This window comes from Macrobrachium rosenbergii, chromosome 16 (assembly GCF_040412425.1).
Source record: "Macrobrachium rosenbergii isolate ZJJX-2024 chromosome 16, ASM4041242v1, whole genome shotgun sequence".
Lineage (NCBI taxonomy): Eukaryota > Metazoa > Arthropoda > Malacostraca > Decapoda > Palaemonidae > Macrobrachium > Macrobrachium rosenbergii.
The window spans coordinates 35,401,898-35,426,261 of NC_089756.1; the positions used below are offsets into that span (position 1 = coordinate 35,401,898).

General features: G+C 36.8%; 1 protein-coding gene across 6 annotated transcripts in view; it reads right to left on the reverse strand.

Annotated features, from left to right (window-relative positions):
• Window positions 1–200: 200 nt before the first annotated feature.
• LOC136847292 (ADP-ribosylation factor GTPase-activating protein 1-like) overlaps window positions 201–24,364 on the reverse strand; it is a 149,551-nt gene continuing 125,387 nt past the window's right edge. For 3 of the 6 annotated variants that reach the window (XM_067118832.1, XM_067118829.1, XM_067118830.1), the window contains 4 exons: window positions 9,737–9,903; window positions 8,879–9,010; window positions 6,600–6,777; window positions 201–4,998 (listed from right to left, as the gene is read on the reverse strand). In XM_067118832.1, coding sequence (XP_066974933.1) covers window positions 4,876–4,998; window positions 6,600–6,777; window positions 8,879–9,010; window positions 9,737–9,903 — 600 coding nt within the window. In that variant the 3' untranslated portion in view covers window positions 201–4,875. The remainder of the gene's footprint in view (window positions 4,999–6,599; window positions 6,778–8,878; window positions 9,011–9,736; window positions 9,904–24,364) is intronic. The other 3 variants (XM_067118833.1, XM_067118834.1, XM_067118831.1) reach the window with 1 other exon arrangement.

Below are 24,364 nucleotides of genomic sequence, written 5' to 3' on the forward strand. Positions count from 1 at the left end.
TATACGTACTGTAGTTTTATTTTTTGCTAAGAGTTGTGGGTAAAAAGAATGTGCAAGATATTTTAGCTCATAACAATCCAGATAAGCTTCAGCAGGTGCCAAAGCTTTTTTTTTCTTGGGGTGCACTTTAGCTTTTCTTATGATGACCACAATCCCCTTAATTGTGGTTAAAAATGCTTAGGCATGAGAATAAATCTAAATTTGTTTATATTACACTTTATTCCTGGAAGTAACAGAAGTCAGAAATACCAAAAACTGAGATTATCTATTAAAAATAAACTACAGTATTCAGAGTATACAAATACTTAGGAGTAAATAGAAGAATTAAATTTAATCCTCTTAACTGAACTTTATAACTTCTTCACACTGTAATTACCAAAAACATGAAAATGAACACATCTTGAACACTTCATAATCACCTTGTTTTTTTTTAACAATGGCACTTAAGCTGTCACTGGCACAGGTTCTTGATGTTCTATGAACAGTACCATACTTGTAAACCACCCATCCAATTAGTCAATCACGCACCGTACCTCGATCTGTTAAGTGGCCACTTTAAACTGCTGCTAATACTTATACTGTAATGCCTTTAACATAACTGCAGCTTGCTTACTGGCAAATCACAGAGCACTAAATGTTTTCCCAATTACAGAGCACTAAATGTTTTATCGAAATTTACAAAGTAAACTGATATTAAACTACATGAAACTTCTCTCAAATCTTTGGAGATTGACCACAAACTAATTTTACCATGGTGGTGTATGTTAGTTTTTAATTTCCATATTTCAGGAATTTCTGTAAAAAAAATTAAATATAACAATTTCACTTCACGCCAATAGACTTGAAAGTCACTACAGGACTAAACCATAGCATATAAAAACAGCCAACACCTATAGTAATTGTTAAATTCGAATTGCCTAAAACCATGCATTACACAATGGTGAAAAGATAAGCAAATCCTTCTGAACAGTGTCAAGAGAAATTTTGCAACAAGTAAAATAATTTTCCTCAACATTATCAAAGAAATTTTTCTGGTGTTCATAAATCACGAACCAGACATACTACCAATGATGTCTGTAGTGTTCCTAAGTAAACATACTTGCACAAGCAATTCTGGTTTTAATCTCTTCTACAGCTGAGCTGCTGGTTTTACCTACTTCAGCTCACTAATCTGGAATTAGCAAAGTAAAAAAAAGCTGGTTTGAAACAGTTTTGGTCTTCATCACCATAAGACCATACTTACAACATAACCCATCAGAAGAAAGGGATCGATCAATGCCTATATAATCTTTAAATCTGCTCGAGTGAATAAGGCCCTTGCTACCAGGGTTCACTTTGCATAACTCCCTAACATTAACAGGTTGTTATTAATACCTTCCCACAACAGTCTTGAGCACATCAATCTCTGTTCAAAAAAAAAAAATGATTCCAGTCTGAAACAGATATCCTGATGAAGACAACCAATCAAAAAATAATTTCTGTTAATACAAGAATTTCAGTATAGAATGAATCTCATTTCTCTCATCACAAATTCTGTCTACAGAGGCAACTATCATTAACATCACAGCAGAATATTCTTTTGAAGGTTGCTACGATTTCAGTAGGCCTCTTCCAACCAAAGGTGTATGCTGTGAATATCACCAAATTTACACAGATTTGGACATATTACATATAAACTGGGAATCTGAAAACCATGCTTTTTTCACCAACCATGACATTTAAATACTGTAGCTGGTTTTACCGTTTTTAATCATACAGCACTTGAGAAAGATAAGTGTTAGTACAGTCAGTTCTCCTTGTTCAAGTGTGTGAGGCATTAACCTTCCCTCTGAAGCTATTTTGTGAATATCTGATTATTTTAAGAAGAAAACTGGTAACTGACCACCCATGAACAAGGAGGATTGACTGTATTTACAAGGTTACAATTTGCTTAAAGTTGTATTGTACATTATCTTGAGAAACCATGCCTAGTTTCTCAGTGCATGAGGCAGATTTTACGTGAAATTAAGAAGGAACCAAATTTCCTTGTTAGCTGCATACTTACAAAGTATGACTGGCATTGGTAAACCTACTGAATAAAGGGCCCTGTTCATCTCTCCATCCTTATATCGAATTGGCACCAAATAATGAAAAATAGCAAATGGAAATGGTTCTGTAAGTATGAAGTTGGAAGAATGCACTGTTTTAGTACAGCATGTGAATTCCTTACAAAGAAATGATTAATTTTAGGTAAATCACTGGCAAAACACACAAATTCCAGATACTTACAAGAACCAAAGAGTAACCCAAGGAAAAGTTGACCGAAATGAAGTAACTACGAGAAAAACTTAAGTTAAATCGGAGCCATGTGGTTGAAAGCTTAATGTATCTATTACTGTAGTATCAATAATGTCCACATTCATCTATAACCACAACATATTACTGTAAATAATGTCCATGCTACATCATGAACAAGATATCACAAAACACTGTTATTTTATAAGATACAACTAGTATTTATTCATCAAATTTCAGAAATTTTCCTATCACTTGTAATATGAAGATTGATTCCAGTAAATAAATACAGTATATACACAAGTTTTACAGTCCTCGTCAGTATTCATGAGATACACAGAAGGAAAATCACAGTTAGCATTATTGTGCCTCCATTGATACCCAAGTTCAGACTGCTTGAAGATAGTTTGTTGTCTGGTTCATAGACATTACTGTTCCTGCCATGAAATCATGTTTGCAAAAAAAAGCAAAGGCCCTTCCATATATGGTATACAAGTAGCTAAACTTAACTCTTCACTTTGGATTTGCATCTTAATTATATCCGTCTTTGGATTTAGCATGACTTCCACACAGGTGGTCTCTTGACATAAACAAGTTTTACTACTTCCATTTGTGTTAACTTTATTTACCAGTAGTAGTATGTATAACTTGTTCCTTAGATTCCATTAAAGAATCCCCTTCTTGTTCAGAGTACTGTATCTTGGCTCTCTTCTTTGTAGAGTAATGGAAAGAAAAAGTCATCTAACCATTTTTTCTAATTCTAAAAACAATTTGACCTCTGTTCACACTGGCAGATTTTGAAACTCGAGTGGGGACCTATAAGTGGAATACACAAACGTGAAGTAATCAAAATTGTGGTCCTATGGTCTTAAGATGGCTATACTTGGAATGTAAATGATATTGACAGGACACACACAATACCTTTACTGAATGAACTGGTCAGGTTGAAGATTAAAAGAAGTATGAGTAAAAAGATTAAAATGAAATTTGCAAAATAGAAATTGATCATTTTATTGAATAGATACTGTAAAAGTATTAAAAATTTCGGAAAATAAAATATTCAAACTGCAAACCAAAATTCATAAAATAAGTAATAAAATGTATTTTTTTCCTCACCTTAAAAAAAACTATGCAAAAAATTTTGCATTTGGATGAAAGGTTTTTTTTTTTTTTTTTTGTCATAGCAATTTCATCCTCAGATTTGCTTATGTCACAATCCAAACAGTACTGCCTACCCTTCTTGACTGATCTGATATGTTAAAAGACTGGCTTTTTAAATTAAGGTATAAGCAACAAACTTGATTCAGTAGTGATATGAGGTTGATGAATAAGCACCATCTTCTATCAATGGACTTGAGACATTTCCAAATGACTCGACAGTCTTTTGAGTTCTTGAGCTGTGATCAACTGAAATGGAAGCTGTGAAAATATGCTCTCAAACCAAGCTAACTTCTAAGGCCATTCTCTTGGTATCAGGCACAAGATGCGGAGTCAAAGAATAGTGAATGAGTCCATTCATTTAGTAACCTGAAAAGGCTGGGTCACAATATAAGTTGTTGACAGTGGACTTACAGAAATAACTTTCTTATACATATCGACTACTGTATGATCCTAAATAAGTATTCTACACTTGTTAAAAAATATACTTCATAGGCTGTAATGAAAAAAGACAATCCTGTTACCATGGGGATGAATACCACCAAAATAATGAATGAATGTTTATATTAAGTGTGTGTAATGTGAGTTACATTTACAAAATCTGAAGGAATATATTGCAATTTTTCCTATAAACCATGACACAGATATCATACATTACAGTATTCACTTGCATATACTTTGCATGACATCTTTGGCAGCGGAATATTGTTCTACAATTAAGCATTACTTGATCATCAATATCATTAGAACATCTATACCAGATATCTGTACAAGCAAACATTAGCAATGCACAAGTAGTAGTTGCATGCATGGTTTAATTTAAAAATGAAGTATAAAATCTTCAGAAATACCAAAACTGATTACTAAGGTTTGTGGATGAGGTTGTATTGAAACCTTTTCAAAAGGTTTCATTTTTACAGCATTGTAATCACTAATATATCTCAACTAAATCTAAAAGAATATATAAAATGCAACAGTAAAATTTCTGTTTTTAGATAAAATTTTCAATTCATATAAAAAACAAAGTTACTTGTGATACAATCTTATGTTTTTTCTTATGTTTGAGCATCTTACTTATATTTCAGACATTCCACAAAAATACTATCATTAAAACCTAGGAAAAATTGCACACTTGTTCATATACATACTCAAATTCCAACTAGAAATATTTTTTAGAACTTTATTTCACGAAAGCAAATTATTAGAAAACATCAGCTTTTAACTGTACTTGTAGTTTTCACAACCAAGCTGGTATGTGACAAAATCTGGACCCTAATTAGAATTTATGTTCCTTCAGATGAAAACATTGAAATCATGATCTTCATCTTCTGCAATATAGTTAAACTAGAAGTAATTATAATATGGAAATCTCAATCTGAGAAAAATTTTAATCCACTTTGTATGTGATACATACTTTTGACATTCTTGTTCTCACTCTACCTTCTATTGTCCATCTATTTTTTCCCAATCGTCATCCCAGTTATCCCAGGTGTGCCCTTTGTTATTGCCTCCTCCGCCACCACTAGTAGTATTGATATCGACTAAGAGTTCCTCCTCAGCGTTGCCCTGAAAATGAAGTTGGCTATGAAAATTTATCAGTAATAAACACATTCGTGAATTCAATTTAAAGTTACGAGTAAAGATGAAAGATTTGAAAGTTTTTATACTGTACTTACAAATTTAAAAATAACATGTATACAGTACATGCATAGTTTATGTTCTACCTTAATAAAAGTTTATCATACTAAAAAAAATTCTGCCTGGACCCCATAAGGGAGGAGTGCTGTCAGTGCACCTCATGTGGTGCACTGTGAGCATTCCTTAAGGTTCTTTGCAGTGTCCCTTCAGCCCCTAGCTGCAACCCTTCATTATTTTTACTGTACCTCCATTCATATTCTCTTTCTTCCATCTTGCTATCCACCCTCTCCTAACAATTGTTTTATAGAGCACTTTTAAACCTTTCTACTCTCAATTTCCATTTTAGTGCTGAATGACATCATAGGTCCCAGTGCATGGCCTTTGGCCTAAATTCTATATTCCATTCCAATTCTGCATGGAGGCATAGCGGGGCACTAAACATCTGCAATTAAAATTCAATACTCCAAAACTGACTGGGACTTTTGCCAAAATAAAGATCTTGTTTTTTGAAAGAATTTATTTTTTCAACACTTGCTGTTTTGCTAATGCTGAGGTAACTCCAAGAGGAACTCAAGGGTACGTTAAGATGGAAAATGAACAAAATTTATTAACAAAAAAGCATACAGAGTACTGGTGAAGCAATATATGTCCTGTACTGATCTTCATCCAACACCTCTCATAAAAGCATTCCAACTGATGAAATGTTGAAAACAACACCATAATGGTTCCTGCAAAGTTGAGTATTATTATTATTCTGCCTGGTGAAATCAGATGTAACTGTGATATCAAAAATTTACTCATGTCAGCTTCCTCCTCCCCTTTTATTTGTATTTGTGAGATACATGGCTACTATTTCTACTCATGACCTCACCTGCCTAAACCTCTGGAGGCAGGTCTTGAAAAGGAAAGTAAAGAGACAGGTTATACAGACAGCATTAATCAGATGAATTAATCCAAATCACTTCTTTGCTGCAAAACTTGTATTGAAATGTGACCATCCACTGGGTGGAAGAAAACAATTTCAGTGAAATACCTTGAAAGAGATTTTTAAAACTTGTCAGTACCAAGGATGAGATACATATACTGATGGATCTAATACAAATGAAGTTTGATGTGATTTTATAGCTAGTGATGTAATTATCAAGAAAAATTTATCCCCTTCTTGTTCCATCTTCAGCACAGAAATGTACGCAGTGGTACAAACTGTCAAATATATTTTGAACACAGGAAGTTTTGGTGGGAATTTCACTGCTTATTCTGTTCCAATCAGTGTTTTATCTTCACTAAAGCATCTGATGCCCTCTCACTGTCTGGTATAAGAACTCCAAGATTAACCAGTCCTCCTGCAGTCTAGCAAACTTATCAGCGTAATTTTTTGTTGGTTATGATCTCGTGCTTCAAGCGAGAGACAAAAGAACAGATAGGATAAAGAGGTTATGGGATTACACATTCTCTCTATTTTAAACACTGGATATGGAAATTTTGGCAAAGATACACTCCAAGATATTACGAGCGTGATATCACCATACCTTATTTTTGACTGATCCTTTACTCTTGTTACTGTTGTTGTTGTTTTTCTTGGCGACTCGGCCATTAGGAGATGGGTTGGGAGATTCCATCCTAGTTTGTGTAGGTGAAGACACATTGCTATTGTTTCCATTTCCCCAGTCACTGGTCCAACTGTCATCTCCCCATCCATCATTTGATCTGTCAATACAGGGTCATATTACAGTATACATAAGCTCTATATAATGGAAAATCTACATTAATCAATTAATAATTATTTCCAATGAAATATAAAATTGTGTTCTGAAATATGCACAAATGATACTAGAGACAAAATTATAAATTTACAAGAATATATATTACTCCAAAGTTTAGTAAAAAAGGCACCAGAGATTAACTTTTTCTGACAATAGTAAATTAAATGAGTCTACTGGTAGCACTGTACTTTATCCATTTCACTATTAGAATAATTACAGCTTTCCATAACATCTTAAGATATGAAGTCATTAGGCAAGCGTGACTAGAGACTTGTATACAAATCTGATGTAAGTGGAAGCATTTGTATAAGTCGCATTAAGACGGGGGCAAAATGTAGATCTTCACCTGCAAATTTCATATTACTGTACACCATGCATCTTCTTTCGTCAAAATTGTTTTTGGTTTCTGCTTCGGTTTTCCTTTTTCAAAAGTGTCTGCATGTTGTTAATACTGCTAATGTCTTGGAAATGTAAGGAATACAGTGCAGTATGTGGGTACTGCATGCCTGTACTGTCATAATGTAGGTACACCATTTATATTGTATGTACATCCCAAAGGAAACTAATGAAAGCCCCATTTATTTTGCTCAAACCAGCCATAACTTCTTCTTAAGTGATTTTTTACCAGTTCTGACTGGGTATCTAACTACTACTATGGTACATTATTCTGAAGTTTTATGGTTTGCTATCAATGTTAGTGGAATGGATTTGTTGGCTACTGGTATCACTGTGGTCTTGTAAGCTTTTACAATACGAATTTCTTGTGTAAAATTTAAATTAATAACAATCTTTACACAGTTATGTCACAGTTCATTAAGAGATGTTGGGTGACTTAGAGGACAAGGTATGATTTTTGGAAAGCGATCATTTGAATCTACTGTAGTCTACCTTAATATACTCCTCGTGAAATGGTTCGATATGTAAGTTAAACAATGTGGTATCTACTATAGTAGTACTGTTCTTTTAGGAATAAATGAATCAAGTCATTACTTACAATGTGTTCTAGTCTATTATCATTTCAATGTGGACAGTCAAATTACATATGGGGCTGAGAGCATGTAAGTCCTCCGTAAATATATAGGGAACTGTTACTGAAGTCTAAGTAGCAATATAAGTCAGTAAGTGTAACCTTTTTTACTGTTATACAAAGTCTGATGATTTCAAAATTGATTTTGTCATATTTTTTTATGTCCATATGTGACTGTTCTTATCACTCCATCAAGAGTTTATGTCAAGATACAGGACTCCATTAAATGGGATATGTATACTAAATACATATTCCATTACTATATATGAAATTTGCAAATTAACGTGTTGTAGATATATAACTTGGATTCATTTATAATAATATTTACTTTTCCCCTTAGGGCTAAAATATAAAATCATGTGTAATAAAGATTAAGGTTACTGGATTATAAAAAGATACAGCATAAAAAATAAAAATGTCATTTTACTGGTTTCTGTTTTATATCTTTCTATACACGTGGCACAAAATAAACTATTCACACGACTTCCTGTAAACAGAAATACTGTAGAATATATAAATATATAACATTAACTGGTTCAGCTTTGATGCTAATACACATAAGTAAATAGCAATCAATTCTTGAAAGATTACATAAATGGAGCATGCACATTATGGGGAAGGAGATATAAAACTGAGAATAGAGAAGACATGTTTGTGGACTAGCATTCAAAAGCCATTTATCTCAGAGCATCAAAGCAACAAAACTTACACGTCTGAGTAACTAGGCATCTCTTACTCTTGTAAATTAGGTATAATAACGATTGAAAATTCCTTCATTGTTAAGTTCTAGAAAAGTGAAAACTTACAAGGTGACATGAAGTTATTAAAAATACAACTTTACCTGATGGGAAAAGTTCTAGAAAAGTGAAAACTTAAAAGGTGACATGAAGTTATTAAAAATACAACTTTACCTGATAGGAAAAGTTCTAGAAAAGTGAAAACTTAAAAGGTGACATGAAGTTATTAAAAAATACAACTTTACCCTGACTAGGAAAAACTAAAAAAAATTCAGTCTTACTCTGGATCAGCAGCAGGCTCTTTGGACCAATGGTCTCCCTCTGACAAAATCAGGTCATCGTCCGGCATTTGGTCAGAAGAGGTGGCCGCATTTGCCGATGTGGTGGCATCCGTTTGTGAAGAGTCCACCATACTGACAATGGATCATGCAGTTAATATGACAGCCATGCAAAACCAACCACCATCTTTACTGAGTACTGGCACGATTCATGCACAAAAGCATCTCAAGGAATGTTAGTTTGAGTTTTAATACAGCATAGTCTGATATGATACATGCAAAGGTGAGTTTACAGATGTAAGAGCACTGCACTTTCAATATTTGAAGGAGCTTTTTATTGAAGTTTCTCTGTAAAACTGTACACTATTTTTATTTAAAATGAGTATGGAAGATACCATACAATATGAATAATATTAGAGTTACAGTGTATGGGAAAATCCATCTAATTCACCTTCATAAAGATATTTATTCTTTATAAGAATGAAAATATAATACGTATAAAGTAGTGTACCTTGATATTGATGTTGTTGACTGATAAATTTCATCATTAAAACACATTTTGATATCCACAGACTCTACCCTGTACTGGCCAATACAATTAGTAGTATCTGTTAGATAAAAGGTGTTACACAAACCAGTACAAACAATATATCTTAGTATTTAATAATGAAAAATTACATTGTTGTGTTGGGGATATTTCTCACCTTCTGGTATGGAAGAGACATGCATGCATTACACATAGCATGAAAACTATCGAATCAGCTTTCAATCAGTGAAGAGAAGGATTAGTAGAAACTAATTAAGTAGTGTTATCTTAATTAACCTAACTAGCAATAACGTTCTGGAAAAAAGGCAACTGACTTGTTGTTATCCAGACGCTGGTATCCATCGCCAGGTCCTAAGAGCAAAGAAGATCTTTCGTGAGGACCTCCTGAGCCTCCGGTCAGAGCTAAAGTGCCCCCTCCCGGCCCTCCGCTGCCCCAGGCACGGGTGGCTTCACTCCATCCACGCCGAGACACCTCGCTGACCTGGAAGTTTAAAAATGTGTGATTTAAAATGTGCACTTTCTGTAATCACGTGAAAGCTGTGGAAGATAAAAATATGTAAACACAAATACGTAGGAAATCGATATATACTGTATATATACAGTATATATATATATATATATATATATATACATATATATAGTATATATATATATATATATATATATATATATACATATATATATATATATATATATATATATATATATATATATATAATAAATAATAATTGGAAACACGTATAAAGACTACAGTGAATCACATTACATATTAATAGTCCAGAATTACTAAAGTAGGAACATCAGTGAGACACCTGAAATTACAAAATATGGAAAAAAATACCAGACAACTTCATAACAAAATTAAAAATAAAATACCAGGCAACTTTATGACAAAATTAAACTCCCTATTCAATCCAAATACAAAGATACAAGATGAAAATTGAACCCAATGTTACATTTCAGGAAACGAAAGGGCCCAAAAGACATGACTTTACTGAGTGTTTTCTGTGAAGGAACTAGAAGTGGGCAGAATGGTGTCAAATTCCACGACCTTGATATTGCACACGATTAAATCAAGTTTAGGCCTCTTGATTAACTTTGGCTCCGGCAGAATATGAATTCTGCTGGGGATTAGGACCTTGTTACTGATCCAGGTCGTTTCACGTTTGTTTTTACAATTCTAATTCTCCAACAAAACAATTTTCACAGTTGATCCTTTATCTTTCAAACATGCACGCACATCTATCTATCTATCTATCTAATCTATACAGTATATCTATTTATCCATAAATCTATAAACCTTTTAACCTATATATCTGTCAATGTATGTGTATATATATGTATGTATGTATTTATGAATATATATATGTATAACTGAATCACGAAGATATGGAACGTGATGAATGTATAAATAAAGGCAAATGCCACTCCTGGCCTATATATATATATATATATATATATATATATATATATATATATATATATATATATATATATATATATATATATATATATATATATATATATATACACACACACATATATACAGTATACATAATTTATATACATATATTTATATATACATATACATACATTACATACACATACACAGACAGATAACGAGAGCTGAGGAGGCTCGAGAGAGAGCTTTTTGTATATATTTTACTGTACTCGGAGAGGACCTTTAACATGGATGGTATTCCTGAACGAAGCAGTTCGTGCCTTAATTTCAAAGGAGACAATGCAAGGAATTTTAATCACTTTCGGCCTCACAAACTGATAAAACCAGTTGGTAAATAATAATAATAAAATATTCAAACAAATCACAGCTGGTTGTTTCAATCAGGCGAGATAAACAGGCCTGTAAAATGTATTTGTACTTTATGAATCTGTGTGTGTGTGGAAACTTACTGTAGTGTAAATATAAACTAAGATGATTTATTCCAGTTAAAACAACTACTTAAGCACTTTCATTTACACAGTTCACCATTTTCCTTTCCCTATATATATAGCCGTTCAACCAGTGGGCGTTACTTACTACCCATGTAGTACACAATAGCGCACGATTAAAATCTATAAATAAAAACAACAAAAGACTCCCGGAGCACGAAGACAGGAAACAAAAGATTAGCATAAAGCAAGGGGAAAGTCCCCCTCACCAAACGCAATGGCTGTATTACTTCCAAATGCTTTAAGATGCAAAAAAAAAAAAAAAAAAAAAAAAAAAACTTCCAGGATTATCTCTTGGAGCGAAGCGCCATCTCCGCTTCCAGCATCCTGCCCCGAAAGAGCACAGCATATCGAAAAACGAAAGTTGGATGTGTTTGTTGTTGCTTTTGGGGGGAGAGGGAGAGGGGAGGGGGAGTACCACATATATTCAAGTTGAAACAGAAGAGGAAAATGTTTCTGAACTTGTCACGAGGAACAAAATCGACAGTGAAATCATTCAGTTCTTTGAACTTCAAGATTAGCAAGACTGACGTCTGGGGTTCAGAGGGTGGGGGAGAGGGAGAGTTGCTGGAGGGGGTGGGGAAAGCGGGGGAAGAGGGGAAGGCCGTAGGGGGGAACAAGGCGAGGTTGCCAAGCGGCTAAAAAAATAAAAAAATAAAAGTTTAAGCTCCAGTCGCTTGGCCCCCAACAACAATCTCTCCCGCAGGCATCCCCAACAAAATTTATTGTAAGCTGGATTCACTGTATGACTCACCGTCTGTTTCCTCTCTCTCTCTCTCTCTCTCTCTCTCTCTCTCTCTCTCTCTCTCTCTCTCTCTTCTTTGTTTACCATTGCACCTAACAGATATAAAGTTCAGCGCGCCGCACGAGGGAGGGAGAGAGTGAGTTCGCCAGCAACCTCTCCTTTAAGTTATCCTCTCTCTTTGCCGGCCCCTCCGAAAAATATGTGAATCTTCTCTCTCTCTCTCTCTCTCTCTCTCTCTCTCTCTCTCTCTCTCTCTCTCTCTCTCTCTTTCAGCGTGTGCTCCGCCCGAGGGCAATTCTCCTCGGCGGAAAAATAAAACAATACTTTTAGGTCAAAAGCAAAGGGCAAAAAACAATGCGACTTGTGTGTGTGCAAAACCGTAGATTCCGGCGGTCGTTTGCCAGGAGGTTAATGGTTTGCAAAACGCGCCGGTGTTTTCTGCCGCCCGCCACCAACGAAAATGGCAGAGTTAAAATGAAAAACAAACGTGCCAAAAAAAAAAAAACAAAGCACAGGAATGGATACTCACATCTAATGAGAGAGAGAGAGGAGAAAAAAAAAAAAAAAAACTGGAGGGGAACAGAGAGAGAGAGAGAGAGAGAGAGAGAGAGGAGAGAAGCATTCCAGTACGGTATGGAGAGAGATGAGAGAGAGAGAGAGAGAGAGAGAGAGAGAGAGAGAGAGAGAGAGAGAAAGCAGATTTAAAATCCATTACGGAGAGAGAGAGAGAGAGAGAGAGAGAGAGAGAGAGAGAGAGAGAGAGAGAGAGAGAGAGAGAGAGAGAGAGAGAATTTAAAAGAGTAGATGAGAGAGAGAGAGAGAGAGAGAGAGAGAGAGAGAGAGAGAGAAAATGCAATTCCATTAAGGTACAAGCAAAGAACGATCAATAATAAACCCATTCCTATTGCCTAACCTAAAATCTACACAAATGCGATTTACCAACAATCCATTAACTCTTGATTTTCAAGAAACGTCCGAGACATGATTTTAATTTTTAACCCCTTCGTGTTATTACGCGCTCTGTCAGGCATTTCATAATGCATGTTAGTTTCGAGTTAATCAGCCGTAACATCCATTACTGACATAAAAGCTTTGCTTTCTCCCAATATTCATATGACTGTTTAATTGAAAAGGTTCTGCTAGTGGCTTCACGGAGTGGTGGAAGAGTGGCAGGGTAAAATCAAGAGGCAAGTCTCTGTCTCTCTCTCTCTCTCTCTCTCTCTCTCTCATGAAACACGTAGGCTTGGAGAAAATGGGCAAAGACCATCTTATTAAACAAAGATTCAGCGAAATCTATAAATAAATTCCCCCCCCCCCATCTCTCCCTCTCTCTCATGAAACGAGTAGATTTCATGAGACCAACTTATTAAACAAAGATTCAGCGAAATCTATATATAAATTTCTTCTCTCTCTCTCTCTCTCTCTCTCTCTCTCTCTCTCTCTCTCTCTCTCTCTCTCTCTCTCTCTCTGATGAAACACGTAATTTTACAGAAAACGGGCAGAAACCATCTTATTAAACAAAGAATCAGCGATATCCGTTAAGTGAATTTTCTCTCTCTCTCTCTCTCTCTCTCTCTCTCTCTCTCAGATGAAACACGCACATTTACAGAAAACGGGCAGAGACCATCTTATTAAACAAAGCTTCAGCGAAATCCATAAGTGAATTCTCTCTCTCTCTCTCTCTCTCTCTCTCTCTCTCATGAAACACGCAGGTTTAGAGAGGATGGACAAAGACTACCTTACAGAACGAACATTCAAAGAAATCAATAAATGATTCTTCTGTGTCTTATACTGATCTTAGGATATAAAATTTGATATGACTCAGTACTTGACTTTTAGCATTAAAATTGTCCATGAATAGATGCTGCTTGCACAGCAACAAACAACAACAACAATAATAATAATAATCACAAACTGCATTCAACTCCTCCTTGCCTCAAAAACCGTCCAGGAAAATGACACACTAGGAACTGGAATGAAATGTACACTAACGAACAAAAGGAAAGAGTCTTTGAAAGACACCAAATTCAAATAACACAGAATAACATGAAGGAATAACACAGAGCTGAATAATTCGACACTGAGTATATAATTTTCATCAATTTCGTGGCGTATTTCCCATGTCGTACACAGCAATCACATCGTGCCACGCAGTCATCATCAAAAAAGGTAAAGAATGATTTTTATTTTCTGCAGATTTCAAGTGTCTGCTTCGTAACATTTTCATAAATCGGAATAATTCATACAAAGAAATGACAGAGACTCGTGTGACAATTATGAAGGTGGGCCTTCGATAACAAGGGATCAGTAATAATGATTTCCAATGGAAGAATATTTTGATAAAAAATGAGATTTACGAAACATTATTATTATTATTATTATTATTATTGTTGTTGTTGTTGTTTAAAAAATACTAATAGTAGCACATACATAACTGTGGATTTGTTTCTCCATTATTATTATTATTATTATTATTCCGAAGATAAAGTTATTCAAGAAGTAAGACAGGTCACCATAATGAAAACATGATTTTAAACCAGCCTACAAATAGTCTCTCTCTGTTACTGTTTAATGTGGAAGTTGAACCTTTCTTACACACTGCTTATTGAAGAGTCTGAACTTCTCTTACAGAACTCTTATTAGTTTGAACCTCCATTACCTACTTCTTGATGCACAGTGTGAAGCTCTTTTTCTTATTGGATATTGGAGATCTGAATCTTTCTTACCTACTGCAAAATAGATTCAACCTCTCTTACTTACTGCTTAATGGGGACGCTGAAGCCCACTTCCCTTCTTAATGTGCAGTTTGGGCCACATTCAAGTTACTCAGCTTCAGGGACATTCACTTAAAGTTTGGGCCACATTCAAGTTACTCAACTTCAGGGACATTCACTTAAAATTTGGGCCACATTCAAGTTACTCAACTTCAGGGACATTCACTTCAGACTCACGCCTAAACTTGTATAGTAGGTTCAAGATGCTGACAGCAAGAACATGAAAAGACTCAATTTATAGAGCTGCTGTCTTATACGAGAAACTGATAGACTTTGAAAATATACCGGAATGCTGTGACAAGAAAGGAAGACCACTTGTGGGGGAAAAAAAACACGAACACGTAACTTGTGAAGTCGTGTCCTGTCAACCTGTTTTAAGAAATAGATATCTGCGAAACAAAACAAAACAACCAATAGTGAAGCTTCAATGCTAACATGTTACTCCAGTCGATCATATTAAAAAATACTGACGTACAGCAGGGGAAGCAACTGTTGCCATTTTTAATTAAATAAAACGACGTCCGATACTCAAAGATTATCACAACAGTTTTCAGTTTTCTGTAAAAGAAAACTATTGAGATGGCTTTGTCTGTCCGTCCGCCCTCAGATCTTAAAAACTACGGAGGCTAGAGGGCTGGCTGCAAATTGGTATGTTGATCATCCACCCTCCAATCATCATACATACCAAATTGCAGCCCTCTAGCTTCAGTAGTTTTCATTTTATTTAAGGTTAAAGTCAGCCATGATCGTGCTTCTAGCAACACTATAGGACAGGCCACCACCGGCCCGTGACTGAAAGTTTCATGGGACGCGGATGAGAGTTTCATGGGCCGGGGCTGAGAGTTTCATACAGCATTATACGCCGTACAGAAGAAACTCCGGCGCATTTTTTACTTGTTTATAATAAATCTGTCTTTCAAAGCTACAAAAATGACAACTTGTCAGCGCGATCTCATTCTGCGAGGAGTGAAGGACGCCAACCCCAAACAGCAGAGAATGTGATACGTGAGAATGAACAGAAATTCTACATTATTGACGAAAACAATCTTCCCTTTGACGACCTATACATATTACTGAATGTCCGGTTGTCATACAGTGTAAAAATCTATCTAAACCCTTATCCGCTATACAAATACATACACACTTTCCCTTGCAAAGAGATGCCTAATATAACCCATATCTCTACAAATCCCATGACGTCAAAGTTATCTCAGGGACCTCTCATTTCTCTCTGAGGGAATAAAACATCCTTTGGCATACAGATGAGAGAGAGAGAGAGAGAGAGAGAGAGAGAGAGAGAGAGAGAGAGAGAGAGAGAGAGAGAGAGAGAGATCGGTATGAAGAACGTTAGATGACGAAGTTATTAATCTGAAGTTTTGTAATCAAGTCAGCCCAAGGGAGAGAGAGAGAGAGAGAGAGAGAGAGAGAGAGAGAGAGAGAGAGAGAGAGAGAGAGAGAGAGAGAGTTAGCTAATCTCTGAGATAACTGCACTTGAATACAACTAACCGTTTATTTTCAAGGCCAAGAGAAGGTTCGTTCCCCGACACTCGACCCCAGCTCACTAACATGAAGGCATTTGCTTGACGGGGTAGCAAAAAAAAAAAAAAAGTGACGTCATGAAAATAAAACGTGACATCAAACATCCACCGAGAGATGTTTATTTACTTACGTACATACGCATTCACACGTATGAGAGAGAGAGAGAGAGAGAGAGAGAGAGAGAGAGAGAGAGAGAGAGAGAGAGAGGATTCCTCTGTCATCCCACAATCACGTCAGGAAATGTTCAAGAAACATCTTTGACCACCTCTGCATAAGACACCGATATGACATTTTTATTATACTCATTTCGATGTCCTAGGTTGTATTATTTTGTGACTGCTTCATAATTACAGAAAATATTGTTATTATCTATCGCCCTTTAACAGACAGACAGACATAGAAAAACACACACACACACACATGGTGATAGAAAACTGACGCTTTTACACAACATATTCAGAACTGTTTCCAGACATGAGTTTATTAATGCTTAAAAAGTTAAAACATTCTCTACATATACACATATATACCTTGACAGTGAGAAACCATACTTTCACAGAGAGAGAGAGAGAGAGAGAGAGAGAGAGAGAGAGAGAGAGAGAGAGAGAGAGAAACAGACTCCCAGTCCCCGAATGGGACCTTCTCAGCCGCATAGACCCCAACACCTAAATTTAAGTTTGTCTCACTGCAGCAGTAAGTAGCAGAAAAACAACAGGGCCTATTTACCTCATTTGGGGGTGTTGTGCTCTGTTGCCCCGTCTGGCCCGCCCTCGCCTCTATTTCTTATTTGTTTGTCATCATTTTCTGTTTGTTTCTCAAATGAGTCTGCCCGGCAGACTTGGGAACCGAGAGGGGAGGGGGGGGGGAAATTAGGATATTTGCGTCGTTATCATTAGCGACCGTAATTGCGAAAACAATAACAATGTGAAATGAGTCAGGAAAGGAAGAGTGAATATATAAAGTTTCTATCTAATTAGGCAAAAAATTAGTTATCTTTATCTCGTCGTACTGAAAAAACAATTTAATTTACTTGTGACGAGGGAGAATACACGGAGTTCGATTTATTCGTGATACTGACAAAACAATAGTTTCCAGTGACTCACGATATTGATCATCTGCTTTCGTCCTTCGAGTGACACCAAGCGAAAGGTGACAGCAGTGAGAGGTTTTTGGTTAATGCATCGTAGAGTTTGTCAGCGCTTGTAAGACTATCCTTTCGATAGGATCATAGTTGTTACTACTACTCCTATCATTATTATTATTATTATTATTATTATTATTATTATTATTATTATTATTATTATTATTATTAGCAAAACTACAACCCCAGTTTGAAAAGCAAAATGTCACCCAGTACGAAAAGAGAAACAATGGATTAAAGAACAAACTTACGAGAGAAATAAAAAAAAAAAATAAGATAAAATTCGGAACGCAACTCGTATGAAAACTCTTCCAGGAAAACAGAAACGGAAGACCATCGAAAAAAAAAAAAATACTCCTAATATAACCACTGCTGACATAACTACCGAGAGCTGCTCCTTGAAACTAACGAAAGGACAAAACCGCAAGACAGCCGACTGCCAACACGACCACTTCCACAAGTTTCCAAAGAGCCAATAATCCTTCTTCCACTGACGCGAACTTTCAACCTTCAGTATTCAGACCGCAGTCGGGCGCTCTATTCATCACACCATTAAAAGCGGAGGGAAGGAATACGAGACAAGCTTCCATAATGTGGCTGGGAGAGCGGACGCTATCACAGCCACAGCAGGAAGAGAGGGTGGGGCTTTTAAAAGGGCTTTCTATGAGGGTTAAATGCTAAATGGGGCATTTCAAAGGGTTTTCTATGGGGGTTAAATGCTGCGTGGGACATTTTAAATGGCTTTCTTTGGGGTCATGTGTTACTTGGGATAAGTTAAACGGCTTTCTATGGGGGTTAAATGCTACGTGGGACATTTTAAATGGCTTTCTTTGGGGTCATGTGTTACTTGGGATAAATTAAACGGCTTTCTATGGAGGTTAAATGCTACGTGGGACATTTTAAAGGGGTTTCTAAGGGGGTTAAGTGCTAAATGGGACATCGGGGCTTTCTAGGGAGGGTTAACAGCTATGCTGGACATTTTAGATGGTTGGGGGTTAAATGTTGCGTGGGACATTTTAAATGGCTTTCTATGGGGATAAATGCCATATGGAACATTTTAAATGGTTTTCTAATGGGGATAAATGCTATGTGGGACATTTTAAAGGGCTTTCTATAAAGGGTTAAAAGCTACGTGGGAAATTTTGAATTGCTTTCTACTGAGGTTAAATGTTATGTGGGATATTTTAGATGGCCTTCTATAGAGGGTAAATGCCATACGGGGCATTTTAAAGGGCTTTCTGTTGGGGCTAAATGTTACTTGGGATATCAAAGGGCTTCCTAAAGGGGTTAAATGCTATATGGGACATTTTAAATGGCTTATTATGAGGGTTAAACCAACGTGGGACATTTTAAATGGCTTTCTATGAGGGTTGAATGCTACGTGGGACATTTTAAAGGGCTTTCTATGGGGGTTAAATGCCATATGAGGCATTTTAAAGGGCTTTTTTGGGGGGGTTAAATGCTACTTGGAACAACAAGGCTTCCTAAGGGAATTAAATGCTATGTGGAACTTTTAAATTGTCTATGGGATTAAATGCTACGTGGGACTTTTAAATTGTCTATGGGGTTAAATGCTACGTGGGACTTTTTAAAATGTCTTTCTATGGGGGGGGGGTTAAATTCTACGAAAGAATTCTGTAGGTGGGTAAAAATTCTTGGAGGGTCAAACGGCCGTGACCTTCTAATATCATTTCACGAATGGAATGCACTTCATAGATTTATCTTCAAGTTGGAGTGTCACGCGTCAATCATTCTCGCCCTAAATAAGCATTAGATCTGTCCCTCAAGCCAAAGCGATGAGCTCAAAGGTGACATTCACAGCCAATATTTTTGCAAAGATGGCTTCACATCCCTTGCCGTAGTTAGGAGTTGAAGAGTTAGCTATAGCTCATGGCTATAAAAGAGACAATGGTGAAAGGGAATTGAAGGAAAGGGGGAGGGGGAGACGAGAAGACTGTGACACACAAACGTGATGGGGAGAAGAAGAGAGAGAGAGGGAGGGGAGGGGTGTCTAGAATTCAATGTCCAAATGTGAAAGGCTCAACAAGATTTTTAATCGGAAGTAGAATCTATTCCAGTCGCAGAATATAGATAGTCTCAAGGTCCTTCAAATATACTCTGCGTATACTTAAAGGACCTTGCGTAGTCTCAAGAAAGTAAAGGAGAAAACGTGAATATTTTCTATAATCCAAAGAGACAACCCGCAGCTTCTATACCTCCCTCGTCCCACATATAGGTGAAGGCCTCAGCCCTCAACCTTGAACTCTGACCGCAGGAACCGTCCTACCGAAAACCCCGCTTTTTTTTTCATTTTTTTAATCAACGGCTCCGTGAAGGGTATGTTGTTTAAATGCCAGCTAATCGGGAGACACGCTGCATTTAAAAGTGTGTTTCGAAAGGGCGGCCCGCAACAACAGCACTTCCTTGGAGAAGCCAAGACGACAAAAACAAGATTAAGAAAACTAATTAAGACCGGTCATCGATGAGGAACTTGCTCGGAATAAGAATGAATGTGACAGCAACCTCCTTGTACATCCTGCGCACGAAAAATTATATTTTGTTTTGAGAGAGAGAGAGAGAGAGAGAGAGAGAGAGAGAGAGAGAGAGAGAGAGAAACTCCTTTAAGATCATGTGCACGAAAATTATATTTTGTTTTGAGAGAGAGAGAGAGAGAGAGAGAGAGAGAGAAACTCCTTTAAGATCATGCGCACGAAAAATTATATTTTGTTTTGAGAGAGAGAGAGAGAGAGAGAGAGAGAGAGAGAGAGAGAGAGAGAGAGAGAGAGAGAGAGAAACTCCTTTAAGATCATGTAACACGAAAAATTATATTTTGTTTTGAGAGAGAGAGAGAGAGAGAGAGAGAGAGAGAGAGAGAGAGAGAGAGAGAGAGAGATTAAGAGAGAGAGAAATTTAAGATCATGCGCACGAAAAATTATATTTTGTTTTGAGAGAGAGAGAGAGAGAGAGAGAGAGAGAGAGAGAGAGAGAGAGAGAGAGAGAGAGAGAGAGAGAGAGAGTGTTGTGTAACTATCGAGGCATTAATAAATTAATGGAGTGGCATCATCAGTTATTAGAACAACTGAAGACAGTGTAACCAGTACTTAAAGCAAACTAATTAACAACTCGTTAAACTCCTTAGTAACCGGTGGATCTTCTAAAAAAATAACTTTACAAATCTAACCACTAAAAATGAGTCATTTGATTTGATAAATGTAAATTAACAAAAGACCAATTCATAATTTATTTTACTGAGTGGCCACGTGGAAAATAAGTAAAAATTGCGCCGAAGTTTCTTCGGCGCAATCGAGTTTTCTGTACAGCCGCTACAGCGCATAATCAAGGCCACCGAAAATAGAAACTTTAACTTTAACCAAGGAACGGTGGTGGCCTATCCTATATCGTTGCCAGAAGAACGATTATAGCTAACTTTAACCCTAAATAAAATAAAAACTACTGAGGAGGCTAGAGGGCTGCAATTTGGTATGTTTGATGATTGGAAGGTGGATGATCAACATACCAATTTGCAGCCCTCTAGCCTCAGTAGTTTTTAAGATCTGAGGGCGGACAGAAAAAAGTGCGGACGGAGTAAAGTGCGGACAGACAGACAAAGCCGGCACAATAGTTTTCTTTTAAAGAAAACTAAAAAACGAACAAGTTACTGTCCTCTTTAATATATAAAAAATTCGCTAAGCGTTTTCCACAGCAATAATGTTGGTACAAATGTCCCCCAAAACACATCAGGAATAACATTCACCCAAAATTCCTAACTATTAACCAACTGTTCTTCATAAAATCGACAAGGGATGGTTGAACATATGTCTCTGACAATTTTGGAATGGAATATGTGATTTAGGCATAAAGCCAAGCACTGGGACCCACAGGGTCATTCAGCACTATGATGAGAGTGAATGAAAACAATGAGTTTATAATAGACTAGAATTCTAATGGTCAATGTTGAAAAAAAAAAAGGTAAAATCGAAGAGATTTAATTTCTAATGGAATTCAAACTGCCATAAACAATCCAAATTACATAATGATGAAAAGAAGTGTGAGCGTATATGTATGTATATATATATATATATATATATATATATATATATATATATATATATATATATATATATATATATATATATATATATATATATAGATATATATAAATATACATCTGTTATATTTATAAACAAATATAACAGCCAATTGCAGAATCCATTTCATATTAGTGGGAGAGTCACTGACACCAACTTGCCTTTGTACCTAACGACAGACAAATGGGCGATTTAACTTTCGTCTAGCATTCGGGGCAAACTGCCCAACATATGTTTTAACATTTCGAAACAATTTATAAATCTATTCAGCAAACAAACATCGTGAAAACTTTACCTATACACCGACCCACGTTATGTCTGAAAAACTGAGAGCCAATCGGGATTGACACATTTTCCGAAAATTCCGGGCCACTGTGTAAAAACCTGTTCTAGAATATTTACACGGACGCAAAATTTTGCGAAAGCCAGACGATACGAAGTTGACACTTCTATTAGCATGACTCGGTCAAATGTCCACTCTTCTTCGTTTGCATCCCCCCTACGGGAAGTAACTTCCCCGTAAGAATCAATACTTAAATTGCTACTGTTGGAACCCCCATCTCCCCGCCCCTTCCAACCATTCCCCCCGCAACCGTTCCCCTACGCCTGCAGAGTATACGCTCCTCCGCCGCTGCTCGCAAAAAGGGTACGTCCTCCCTAATCCTATGGGAAGAGGGGAGAGAAAGGACAAGGAGCTCCCCTCGGGGGAAGGAGGGAGGGGGGTCCTATTCCCCCGGATGTATTCCCAATATCCCAAAGCATCTGGTATGATAACGCTCTTACGGAATCATAGGCAACGGCGTAAAGGCGGGCGTAAGAAGTCTCAGGCCTCTTAAATTCGTCAGCTCTGGGAAAATCCATCCGACCAATGCACGTCCCTCAGAATGTTAGAAAAATCTCTTTCAATATTTAGTGTCAAAGTCGTATTTTTTGAGACCTTCCGGGCGATGGCGTTTACGGCACCATTAGGCAGGCAAAAGGTTTTTTTTTTTTTTTTTTTTTTTTTTCTGGGAATGTTCAAATGGAACCTGACTGCATTGAGAGTACTTTTTACTTTCCTTCATGTTATTTTTGCATTTATTGTTCACGTTAGCTACCGGACACTGCCTCAAAAACATATAACGCATTATAATAAAATTCAGGTCATTCAAATCACAACTCCAGAGTAAGCACGGTGCGCATCAACCATATTTCTCTCTGTTCCACACAAAAACATACCTCTCAAACACGCGCACTTCCGCAAAACAAAAGCTGTTTTATACAAAGCCCATTCGAGGAAATACAAAACCATTTCATACGCACACACACACATACAAACTACGATCTCTTATGCCCCTAACTTACATACAAACACGCTTTCGGACCTAAAGCTTATCCTCAATTCTGCGGACGAAAACCCGGTATCAACAGAGGAACCAGAAGAGAGGAACCACGAGAGAGGAACCAGAAGAGGAACCACGAGAGAGAAACCAAAAGTGAGGAACCAGAATAAAGGAACCACGAGAGAGAAACCAAAAGAGAGGAACCAGAATAAAGGTACCACGAGAGAGGAACCAGAAGAGAGGAACCAGAAAAGAGGAACCACGATAAAGAAACAACAAGAGAGGAACCACAAGAGAGAAAACAAGAGAGGAACCACAAGAGAGGAACCACGAGAGAGGAACCACGAGAGGGAGAAACCACCTTACCCTGGAAATCCAGTCTAGACGCTGTTTCCCCTTCACAGGGCGCTCTCGCGCGCCTGTGTGTTTTGGAAACCGCTGTTGCAGACACGCAAGATGTTGTACAATCGATAATTCAGGTCAGATTTGTTGTTGCCTCAAGACCGACATTATTGGATAAACAAAGAAGTCTGGTCGACTGACGTCTATGAAACTTCCGGTGATGCACTGACCGTAATATGTTGGTTTTCTAAGGCTTAGGAAACAACCTTAGCTAATCTAAGGCTCACGAAACAACCTTATCTAATCTAAGGCTTAGGAAACAACCTTAACTAATCTGAGGCTCAGAAAACAACCTTAACTAATCCAAAAGTTTAGGAAACCTTACCTAATCTAAGGCTCAGTCAACAACCTTATCTAACCTAAAGCTTAGGAAACAACCTTATCTAATCTAAGGCTCAGGAAACAACATTATCTAATCTAAGGCTCAGGAAACAACCTTATCTAATCTAAGGCTCAGGCAACAACCTAATCTAATCTGAGGCTCAGGAAACAACCTTATCTAATCTAAGGCTCAGGAAACAACCTTATCTAATCTCAGGCTTAGGAAACAACATCATTTAATCTAAGGCTCAGAGAACAACCTTATCTAATCTAAGGCTCAGAAAACAACCTTACCAAATCTAAGGCTTAGGAAACAACCTCAACTAATCTAAGGCTCAGAAAACAACCTTAACTAATCCTAAAGTTTAGGAAACCTTACCTAATCTAAGGCTCAGTCAACAACCTTATCTAACCTAAAGCTTAGGAAACAACCTTAGCTAATCTAAGGCTCAGGAAACAACCTAATCTAATCTAAGGCTCAGGAAACAACCCTATTTAATCTTATATATATATATATATATATATATATATATATATATATATATATATATATATATATATCACTGATTTATTTCGGAGACAGATATGAAGAACTCCACACCTTCCGTTCACGGCCGACAGACGGTTCCCGATACATTTTCCACGGAACCAGGCTTCGCC